The sequence below is a fragment of the Portunus trituberculatus genome, chromosome 32 (assembly GCF_017591435.1).
Source record: "Portunus trituberculatus isolate SZX2019 chromosome 32, ASM1759143v1, whole genome shotgun sequence".
In the NCBI taxonomy this organism is placed as follows: domain Eukaryota; kingdom Metazoa; phylum Arthropoda; class Malacostraca; order Decapoda; family Portunidae; genus Portunus; species Portunus trituberculatus.
Window position 1 is genome coordinate 8,901,140 of NC_059286.1, and position 11,384 is coordinate 8,912,523.

An 11,384-nucleotide genomic window follows, 5' to 3' on the forward strand; every position below is an offset into this window, starting at 1 on the left:
GGAAGATCTCATCACTCAGCTGGAGAAGGAAAATGAGTTCCTGAAGGTTCGTTGTTCATGAAATATTGGACTGGAGGTGCATTGATGAGCTCATAACTGACTAATTAACTGAGTGTCTCGCTAACTAACTTGCTGACTACGTGACTATCTGACTAACTGACGAAGGAAGTGAAGGAATGAATGAATGGACGAATTGACAAATAAAAAGATAAACAAACATAAATAAAAAAAGGAAATATAATTAATAAAATCTCGAAAGAACAATAACAGCACCAACACCATCACCGTAACCACCAACAACAATAACAACAAACACTGAAAAGAACATAAGCACATAATGACCCTCCCATTAACATCAACCTTCCTCCTGCTGCTCCTTCCCCTCCGCCTCCTAACGGCGCCGCAGAAGGAGGTGGTGTCGGTCGGGGATGGTTTGAAGAAGCTCGCGGAAGACAACGAGGCCCTGCACCAGCGCCTCTCCACCACCCTCACCCAGGCGCTCGTGAGTACACAGGAATACAAAGGAAAATCTAACATCAGACTCGCTGACCTATACAAGACTGCGACAAACTACGCTCGCTGAAGTCAAGGAGTATGCTCTCTCTCTCTCTCTCTCTCTCTCTCTCTCTCTCTCTCTCTCTCTCTCTCTCTCTCTCTCTCTCTATATATATATATATATATATATATATATATATATATATATATATATATATATATATTATTTTTGCACCTTGCTTTTATTCTCAAGTCTAAAAAGATAAGAACATCACTCAGTCCTCTTATAAATGTCTGGAAGCAGTATTTGATTCCCTTATACAGTGTTTGCTTGAGTTCAAAGGGTTTTCTACTAGTACTGACGTCATGACCTTATAAAACTCTGTGGCTGGTATTTGCATGAGGAGCAAGAGAGAGAGAGAGAGAGAGCTTAACTTCTCTGCTACTGCTATTATTACTACTACTATTACAACCACGGCCACCAAAAATTTCCCCGTAATACTACAAGTACTACTACAACTATGCCCCGCTCCAACTCTTTTTTCACGACAATTACTTTTATACTAGACCTAATGCTATTACTACGACTAAGACCACCGCTACTAATCCTAATGTTATCGCTCCAGTTCATGCAATGCTCATTTATTTCAACTGCAGGAGGAAGTGGGATCAGAATCGATATCCTCCAGCCCACCAGCAGGATCCATTACTCCCACCGCGGCGCTCTTAAGGTCAGTGGATCGATACCTGTCAATCTATTTCTTGTCATTCTTCATCCTGGTCGGCATCTCATCTTTCCCTTCTTTCTGTTATTCTTCCGTTGTGTTTTTATGTTTTTTTTTTTCATTTTCCTATCATTTCTCTTATTTTTCCTCTTCATTTTTCTCTTATTTTGTTGTCATTTATCTCGGTATCTTCTCTTTCCCTTCTTCCTGTCGTTTCTTTTTTGTATTTTCCTATCACTTTTCTTATTTTTCTCTTCATCTCTCTCTTATTTTATTGTCATTTATCTCTTTTATTACGTTCTTCCATTCCTCTTCCTATTTTTTCTCTTTTATTCTTCTCTTTTTTTTCTACCGTTCTTTTATTTCCTCATGATTTCTTTGATCTTTTATATCATTCCTTTCTTTGTTTTCGTATCATTCTTTTTTTTATCATTCTTCTTACATTTTCTCATAATTTAACTTTATTTTCTTTTGTTTTCTATATATTTTGTTCTTTTGAATATTTATCTTATTCAATATATCATCATCTTGTTCTCTTGTTTTCCCTCCATATTTTCTTCCTCTTTAGCTGTCCCGTCCTTTCTTTATCGTCTTTCTTTTCTTAGTTGCAATTTTCTTCCTTTCTTTCTTTTGCTTCGACTTCCTTTCTCCAAAATTTCGTTTCCTCTTTGTATAAAGGATGTTCCTTGAGTTAAGATATATACTTTGAGATTCGATAGTTCAAGTAATTCTAAGTCGAAAATACTCTAAACACACATGGTGTATTTTGTATTATTTTGCGGGAAATTAAAGGTTAAAATTCGTTGCTTTTAGTTCCGGTATCCATCACATACGATACTCTCCAGAACGTCAGCCGATTGAACCCAACTCCCCACTATACCATTGGCCAGTATTTACTGCTTTCCAAAGACTGCAGTTAAAGGAGAATATTCTTTTACCTTGGGACACCCTGTATCTAAATTCACAACTCGCCCCCGTCACTCCCTGCTTATATATATCCATTCACCCTTCCATGCATCCATCACAGGCAGAAGGAGGCGTTACAGGAGGAGATGGCGAGGATGGAAGAGGCACTAGCAGCAGTGTCCCGGCGAGAGAAGGAGGCCCTTACGAGACTCAGCCACGCCCTCGCCCTGGCGGAGCACACACAGGCCCAAACATCCCAGGTAAGGTCGTGTTTTGAGTCTCTGGCAACGTGAGTCATTGGAGTACCTTTTTCAAGATCTGTTGTTCTTGTCCAGGCTTTTCTGCACGTGGGAAAGTGAATATAGGAAAAAGAATGGATGGATAAGTATGAAAAATTAAGTTGAAAGAAATTAATTACATACATCTAAAATCCTATCGATACTTATATACATAGAATAACTATGCACATCTACACCCACATGGATGAAAGTATACATTCATACATAGCTATGCAAACAAAGGATACACACACACACACACACACACACACACACACACACACACACACACACACACACACACACACACACACACACACACACACACTTGCGTACAAACACCCGCAGAGGACAGGTAATGTTCCATACACGCCACCAGAGTGACTCATCCGCCGTGCTGATTAATTTATCGACACTGGAGAGAAGGTCGATCGATTTCACCGACAAGCGATCTATAGTTCTCGGCACGTTCTTTTTTTCCTTGTCTGTCGTGCTATTTTTTTTCCTTAACGTTGTATTTGTGATGAACAACATTGATGGTTTTTCCAATTTTAGCTTTTGTATTGATGATATATAGATCTTTATGCTAACCGAATTCTTGTATCTTGACGGTCTTATTCATGTTTTTCACATAGAGAATGTGGCTTACATTTGCTCTTTTGCTTCAACATTTTGTTTCCAATGCATTATGTTCCTCGCCTTTTATTTTTTCATCATAAATCGCAATGTCTTGCTTTTCAAGCTTACAATCTCTCTCTCTCTCTCTCTCTCTCTCTCTCTCTCTCTCTCTCTCTCTCTCTCTCTCTCTCTCTCTCTCTCTCTCTCTCTCTCTCTCTCTCTCTCTCTCTCTCTCTCTCTCTCTCTCTCTCTCTCTCTCTCTCTCTCTCTCTCTCTCTCTCTCTCTCTCTCTCTCTCCGTTTTAGGAGTGTGTACTGTTTATGTCGTTTAGCTTTCAGGGTTATAAACACATACACGGAAGACTCTTAAAACTCTTGACTCATTGCGTGTTTGTGTCCGTTTTCTTGACCAGCAGAGTGTCTCATGTTATCTGACTCCACTTCATTTAGTTTAATCCCAAGTGAACCAACAGAAGACACGCAAAGGAAGATAAATGACTCCCCATCCTATCTGTCACTCCATGATCAAATTAACACGTAATGTTATTTCGTTATTGTCTCTCTTCACAGGTTCGCGCCAGCAGCGAGTCAGCCATTGAGAAGCTGAGCACAGACCTGGCAACGGCGCAGCAGGAAGCGGGGCGTCTGCGGGCACAGCTTGACGAGGCGGAGGCGCAGAGGGTGCGGGAGGAGGGAGCGAGGGACAGGCAGGCGAGGGAAGCAGAACATAAAATTGGAGTACTTAAGGTGACTACTACGACTGCTATAACAACAACAACTACTACTACTACTACTCCTACTACTACTATACTACTACTACTACTACTACTACTACTACTACTACTACTACTACTATACCACTACCACTATACTACTGTGCTGCTTAAGTCACTAAACTCCGTCAGCCTTAGTTATAGTTAAATGATCTAAAGCACTGGTTCCCAACCTTTTGGCACTCGCGACCCCTTACCTAAAAGTTTGAAACCCAAGTGAGCCCCTACTTAGGGCTTACTATCAGCAGCTTATTTTTTTCTTTTATTTTCTGTGAAGGCGAGGAAAAGAAACATCTAAAAAGTATTTAATAATCCTGTAATTATTTATTAGCAAATTATACTCACATATTCGCTATACACACATGCAAACAGTTACAGACATACACATTCACACAGGCACGTACACATACACCCATAATATCACGTAATAACATTGAACTAATGCAGCACACGTTTTGTTTTGCACCGAAAAAAAAAATAAATAAATAAAATACAAGAGCATAAAAAATGTAATTGATGAGACAAAATCAATATTATCCTAAGCCACTTCTGGCAAGGCTACGTTAACCCCCCCTGCCAAGGCTTCGCAACCCCCCAGGGGATCGCGAACCACCGGTTGGGAGCCCCTTATCTAAAGTTTAACCAACTGAGTTTCTATCATTCAAGTATCCATATTCTGCAACACTTGTGTGCAATACCTCCACTCCAGTCAAGAGGCTACCTGAAAGTCAGTTTTGTTTAAGGGTGGTATTTATATGGTTGTAATGGAAGATTACCATGATTTCTCCATTAATGACAGGAGAAACACTTTAGAGAACCCGCCTGATCAAATCTGTATTCTTTGAAAACAATCGTGGTTAGAAAGCAAAACGTTTCGGCATACCGGCCAATGAGAGGTCATACCATGTTTATCTTACCCTCTAAACAGGCTGAACGAGAGGAGCAAGAACGCAGACTGACGCAGCTACGGGAGGAGGCACGAGAGGCAGATAGGAAGGTTATCGATCTGGAATACGACCTTCAAACTGCAGAGGAGACTAAAAGACGCCTTGAGGACCAACTGGAGGAGCAGAGAAGACACGCCCTGGACGCCACTGCGAGACTCGACCAAATACTCTTATCGTGGGTGGTTTTCTCGAAATGTTCGCGATTTTCTTAATCCAATGGGTGTCTTACAGAGAGTGAAGAGTTTAAAAACGTGAATGTTTTTGTACAGGCGCAGCGGAGAGGCAGCGGCGGGGGCGGCACGAGCGAAGGACCTTGAGGAAAGACTGGACGCTGCAAGGGAGGACACGGCCAAACTCTTGCAGGCGGTGACGGCACTGGCGAAGGTGCGTGAATGCTGCTAATAATCATACTATATTTTTCTTTTGCTGTAAGAGAGGCACCACCACCGCTACACTACTACTACTACTACTAACACTACTACTACTACTACAACTCGTGTAGCAAGGAGGCGGAAGGGTTGGAGAGACGTACTCTACAGATGATGTAAAGAGTGAACGGTTAGCCGCGGGTCAGGAGCTGCAGGAGGCCCTTGAGGCGCTTCATGCACGCCACAGTAAGGCTCACAACTCACTCACTCATTCACTCACTGCTTTATATTCATGACATCACGATTTATTATGTATGTAGTTATGATAAGTTAAAATTGAATATGTAACAGAGGAGGACGTAGCGGGAGTGGAGTCAGCAGCGAAACATCAGAGCGAGGCTACGGACGCCCTCAGACAGGAGCTGGCGGCGCTGAGGGAGCAACTAGCGAGGGATAACGAGACGCACAGGTGAACACTTCCTAATGTTACACTAAATATACAAAGTCTACCACGAGTTTCTGTGGGTATTAGCAAAGATGAAAGTACAGGTCATTCCAAATCGAAAATGTTCTATACACATATATGCGTTTTGAGCGTTGTTTAGCTGTGACATGAGATTCAAGTATGACTAGGCGACAGATACAACGGTGGATGAGTGGGGTGCATGTATAGCCACGGTGGAGAAACACCTTTTTAGGCTCTACATTGTTTTAAGTTTAAGTCATGTAATAAAATCTGAACGCATTCATTGTCATTGTTTGTAGGAGAACAGTGAGATCTGATTAATAATGAGCTGACTTGCTGCTTGCCTCATTCCTTCCCACCCCAATGCAGCCTAGGCACGCATGATGTCATGTTATTTAATTTGTCGTGTATCACATCCGTACTACTACTGTACAATGTTTACCGGTATCGGTGCGTTGTTGTCACTCGTCTCGTCATGGAATACTGTACAGCTCCAAATCACCACTGAATTATTCACATTCACAACTTCAAATCGCTGCCATGAATACCCGCCTGGCCCTGCCGTTGTATGTGTCACTAGGTCACACTTGAACTTCATGTCACGGCTAAACAACGCCTCGAAATGCACGTGAATAAAACAAATAGAATAGCCTGTACTTTCACCTCCGGCAATATCCTCAGAAACTTGTTCTGCATGCACCCTGATATATAAGCAGCAATAATTTTGCATGCCAAATCAGATATTACAAGTTCCATCTTATTACTTCATTTATTTGTGAATGTTTGTTTAGTTACTTTGGTATTTCATGTGGATCATTATGAATTACTGATCTACATTTACTCTTTTATGTATTCATAGTTATTCCTAGTTCATTTCGATTATTTGTTATATTATTGATCATTGCCAACCTATATCTTTCTTAATAGTTCTCGTTAATTTGTTTTCATATTTATTACAATAATTATTGCAAGTTATCTAATAAACGCAAATTTATATTATACCTTTTAATGATTGGTGTTAAAGAGAGAGAGAGAGAGAGAGAGAGAGAGAGAGAGAGAGAGAGAGAGAGAGAGAGAGTGAGAGAGAGAGACAGAGAGAGAGAGAGAGAGAGAGAGACCGCAGTACAAAGGCTTACGGGATGGACAGGGAAGCAATCACACAGAAGAACATTGAAGCCACAACGCTGCGTCAGGAGCTGCAGGAGGGGCGAGAAGAAGTAATCCGGACGAGGGAGCAGCTGAGGGCATGTGGAGGCCTGTACCAGAGAGCTATGGACACCCTTAGGGATAAAGTGGCGGAGGTACGTGCATACTGAAACACTAACATTGCTATTTCTTGTACTTTTTTTTTTTTCTATCTCCACGCTTCGGCGATCGTGCAGACTCAGACTGGAGGAGATGGGGAGAGGATTGGCAACTCTGGCAGCGACAACTTCCTCCAGAGCCTCTACAGGGTTAGATACGACAGCCAACACCACTACAAGCACCACTACTACTACTGCCACCACCTCTCTGGATACTTCCGCCATCACTTCGGTTCCTGCCACCATTTCTGCTGATACCACCACCACCACACCATCCCCCACCACCACCGTCTTTCCAAGCAATGATAGACTGCAAAAAACAAAAGAAGATGGCGAAGAAGTAGATAAAAAGGAAGGTGAAGAGGATGAAGATGAGGAAGATGAAGATGGAGGAAAAGAAGAGGACGAGGAATTACAGAAAGGTGATGGCGAAGAGGATGATGATGATGATGCTGATGATGATAATAAAGATGGTGATAAGCATGAAGGTAAAGAAGAGGAAGATAATACTGATGATGATATAGATGAAGCTAAAGAAAGTAAAAAGGAGAAGAAAGATGATGATAATGCAGCGGAGAGTAAAGGTGATAAAGAAGCGGAAGAAAAAAACAAAATCGATGATGAGAAAGAAAAGAAAGAAAATAAGGAGAAAGAGGAACATGATGAAGTGAGGAATGAAGATAAGGAGAGAAAGATCGAAAATGAGGAAAGTAGAGAGGACAGAAAGAAGGATGAAGGGGATGAGGGAAGGAAGGGAGAGGAGAAAAATAAAGGAAACATAACAAAAAATGATGAGAAAGAACAAGGAAATAATATAGAAGACAATATAAAAGATGAAAGCGTTGAGAGCGAAAAGGAGAGAATTGGAAAAGAAGAGGAAAAAGAAAAAGATGAAGCAGAAGAAAGCGAGAAGAGACAGAGAGATAAAGAGAACAATGAAGAAAACGAAAGTAACGGAGAATCAGAGACGAAAAAGAACAAGGAAGGAAGCAGAAAACCTGAAACCCAAAGAAAAGATAAAGAAAACGAAAACGACGGAAAGAAAGAGGAAAAACCAGAAGAAAAAGAAAAACAGGGGAAAGAAGAGGAAGAAACGGAAGAAAAGGAAACACAGGGGAAAGAAGAGAGACAAACTGAAGAAAAAGGAAAACAGGAAAAGGAAGAGAAAGAGGCTGAAGAAAACTCGCCTGTAGATATGAAAACAAAAGAAAAACATGACAAAGTTGAAGAAAACAGCGAGATAGAAGAAGACAAGGAAGAGAGTGAATGCGAGAGATGCACCTCCTACGCTACTCTTCTGGAAACCTTAGGCAACGGTTTATCGGAAGTCCAGTTGGAAGTAAACAAACAGAGCACACGCTTGGATAGATTGGCGGGGCGCTGCGCAGGAAGTGGATGTGAGGACTGCCTGCGCTACCGTGTGCTCCTGTGGGCCACATCTGTGAAACTTGACAACGTGGACAAGTATAGTAATATGTTATACAACCGGATAGAGGCGCTGTCGCAAAGGTAATGGTAAAATCGAAGGAATGGTAAATGTTTTAGTTTTTTTACTTGCTTATGATACTTTTCGTTAGGTGGTTTGGGATCACAATGACTTAGTGTTGTTATTATCAATGTTAGTAGTAAAAGTAGTGGTGGCTGCGGTAGTGAATGATTTTTTTTCTTGGCATTCCCGCTTCATAGTTTTATTGGGCAAAAGATTATTTTTGAGTGGCCTATTGTATAATATTCATTAGTAATTTATTCAATATAGTTTGTAGCTTATAGTGCTATCATCATCATCACCATCTCTACTACTACTACTACTACTACTACTACTACTACTACTACTACTATCATCATATTTCTCAGTAAATTGACGCAGTAGATAGCACTATCATCATATCACAACAACAACTATTACTACTACTACTACTACTACTACTACTACTACTACTATTATCACCACCACCACCACCACTATAACAATTCCCATTCTAATCTGTGTGTGTCTCTCTCTCTCCTACATACACACTATAGAGTGCTGAGTTACTAGCAACGGTGCGAGCGTCCCAGCAGGAGCGTCAATACCTTCTGCAGGAAACGGCAATGCTGAGGCGAGTAATAGCAGCAGCAGGACCACCACTACCACCGCCACGATCACTACCACAGTCACCACATCCAGTACACAACACCCACATCCCATCACCCACATCACCCTTACACGCTTGCTTCCCCTCGCCACCCACACACATCCTCACTGAAGAAACACGTGAAGAGAAGAACCGCGAGGAGGAGACCCGGCTTGTGTCTCAGTTAGCAGCAGAAGATTTGTTCCGAAACGTCACCGTGGCTCCTGGAGTGACTCTCTTCCACATGTATCACCAAACACCGTAGCTAAGTTAGCGTGCAGTGTTACCAAAGAAATACTGCATGTGAGGTAAATAAACTGTGAAAGCAGCTATTGTTCGTGATTTCCCATGAACAACAAGATGAAAGGATGAAAGACGTTACTTTATTTAATTTTCTTACTTCTTTTTATTTTGTGTTGTATCCATGAAAATCTAACTGATCATCTCCGTGGCATCAGAATATAGTCCCAATGAGAGCTAATGGCCTTTAAAAATGGTGCACATGTCTCAGTCTTTCAAACTTATCTTAGCATGTCCTGCACCAATCAGTCTGCAGTGGCGCTGGGTCTTTTACCTTTTTCATTATGCTCACCAAAACTCACCGATATTTCATCACACACATCTCTAACCCAAATGTATTACAGTACATTTCTCCATCGAATTATTTAAATAAATACAAACTGAGAATTATGGAAAAAAATTTGATAAGCGGATGGAAATTAAAGCTATAGGAAACACAGTAAGTATCATCAAATTTTTAATGATTCTATATAATAATAATTGAATAAAGTCAAGCTGCAATACTCAGAAACAAAAAAAGAAAAAAACTGCGAATAAAAATACATTGCAACCACACCCTCGGAGATTCGAACACCTGTCTGGCAGGTTTGGTCAGAGCCACCATTACACACCGTCTCCCTGTCTTCCACATCCCCTCAGACCCCGTCGCGCCGCGCTCCTCACTTCACTTCCGTAAAAGAGAATGAATAATAGAAATGAATAAGGGAAATCGAAGCGCAAAAAACTGCGTACGAAAAACACATGACCCTGGAGTGACTCGAACACCCAGCCTTCTGATCTGGAGTCAGACGCGCTACCATTGCGCCACAGGGCCACCGCCAATATCTTTAAGGTGAATTGCAAAATTTTTAGCAAAAAATAACACAAAGTTATTATTTTCAGGTGCATAGTTAAGTTTCATTTGAGTTGAACCACTTAACTGATGAAAATACTACAGCTATGCAGCTGAAGAATGTAAATGAAATCTTAAGTTTTTGTCTAAAAACGTATTAACCTCTTCGATATCACTGGTACACTTCATGATCATATTATATCTTGAGTGAGCCATAAGCAAGGCCACATAGTATCTTAACATACACACACATACAGATATATATATATATATATATATATATATATATATATATATATATATATATATATATATATATATATATATATATATATATATATATATATAACCACTAGCAAATTAATCATACTACATGATAACTCATTATTACCATGCGAAGTCTCTTGAAATTACATTCCCAAATTGCAACATACCACGAATAATATTAAATGCAATTATAGTACACACACACACACACACACACACACACACACACACACACTGTGCAGCTTATGGGCGATGGCAGCAAAAAAAAAAAAAAAAAATACATTCCCAAATTGCAACATACCACGAATTATATTAAGGTTAATATAGTACGAAGAAAGACACACACGTATGTGCAGTATGTGTGTACGTGTGTGTGTGTGTGTGTGTGTGTGTGTGTGATGACAGCAGATCAATATGTTTAATGTATACGTGTTCCTGCAGAGACTGATTCTCATCAGAGATATTTTCGTATATTGCTACTGATAAGTATGTAGTGCTTTGATCTATTTGTGTGGTTATCAAATACTAGTGGACTGTGTTTCTTACTTAGTCTGTCATTAGAATTTACTGTATTAGTACATTATTTGTAGTGATGATAGAGGATATATTGACACTGTGACAGCTTTTTCTTTTAGTATATCAATAGTAATTACTTTTACTGGGCGTTATCGATACATACACGTTGAAAAACTATTTATCTAATTATAAAAAAATATACAAAATCACACGCCCGAACAGGGACTCGAACCCTGGACCGTTAGGTTAAAAGCCTAACGCTCTACCGACTGAGCTATCCGGGCCCTTACTTCCTACGCATATAATACTAATTTTATATGATAATCTTATAGAACTATGTATTACCGATATTTTCAATAGGATTTTTGTATATTTTAATAACTTTTAAACACACACACACACACACACACACACACACACACACACACACACACACACACACACAAACTGCACGATTGGAGATAGGGACTTTTTGT

General features: G+C 40.3%; 1 protein-coding gene and 2 non-coding genes across 5 annotated transcripts in view; 1 reads left to right on the forward strand and 2 right to left on the reverse strand.

Moving 5' to 3' along the window:
- LOC123512101 (stress response protein NST1-like) overlaps positions 1–9,323 on the forward strand; it is an 11,398-nt gene extending 2,075 nt beyond the window's left edge. The window contains exons 3-13 of one of the 3 annotated variants that reach the window (XM_045268324.1): positions 1–46; positions 407–502; positions 1,153–1,226; positions 2,248–2,386; positions 3,592–3,768; positions 4,723–4,916; positions 5,011–5,125; positions 5,244–5,355; positions 5,461–5,578; positions 6,723–6,876; positions 8,902–9,323. The exon at positions 1–46 is cut by the window's left edge and continues 49 nt beyond it. In XM_045268324.1, the coding sequence (XP_045124259.1) occupies positions 1–46; positions 407–502; positions 1,153–1,226; positions 2,248–2,386; positions 3,592–3,768; positions 4,723–4,916; positions 5,011–5,125; positions 5,244–5,355; positions 5,461–5,578; positions 6,723–6,876; positions 8,902–9,258 (1,582 nt within the window). In that variant the 3' untranslated portion in view covers positions 9,259–9,323. The remainder of the gene's footprint in view (positions 47–406; positions 503–1,152; positions 1,227–2,247; positions 2,387–3,591; positions 3,769–4,722; positions 4,917–5,010; positions 5,126–5,243; positions 5,356–5,460; positions 5,579–6,722; positions 6,877–8,901) is intronic. The other 2 variants (XM_045268325.1, XM_045268327.1) reach the window with 2 other exon arrangements.
- A 712-nt stretch (positions 9,324–10,035) lies between these two features.
- Positions 10,036–10,107, reverse strand: Trnaw-cca. Its single transcript has one exon. It is a non-coding gene; the product is annotated as a tRNA-Trp (tRNA).
- Positions 10,108–11,119: 1,012 nt separating this feature from the next.
- Positions 11,120–11,192, reverse strand: Trnak-uuu. The gene has a single exon. It is a non-coding gene; the product is annotated as a tRNA-Lys (tRNA).
- Positions 11,193–11,384: the final 192 nt, after the last annotated feature.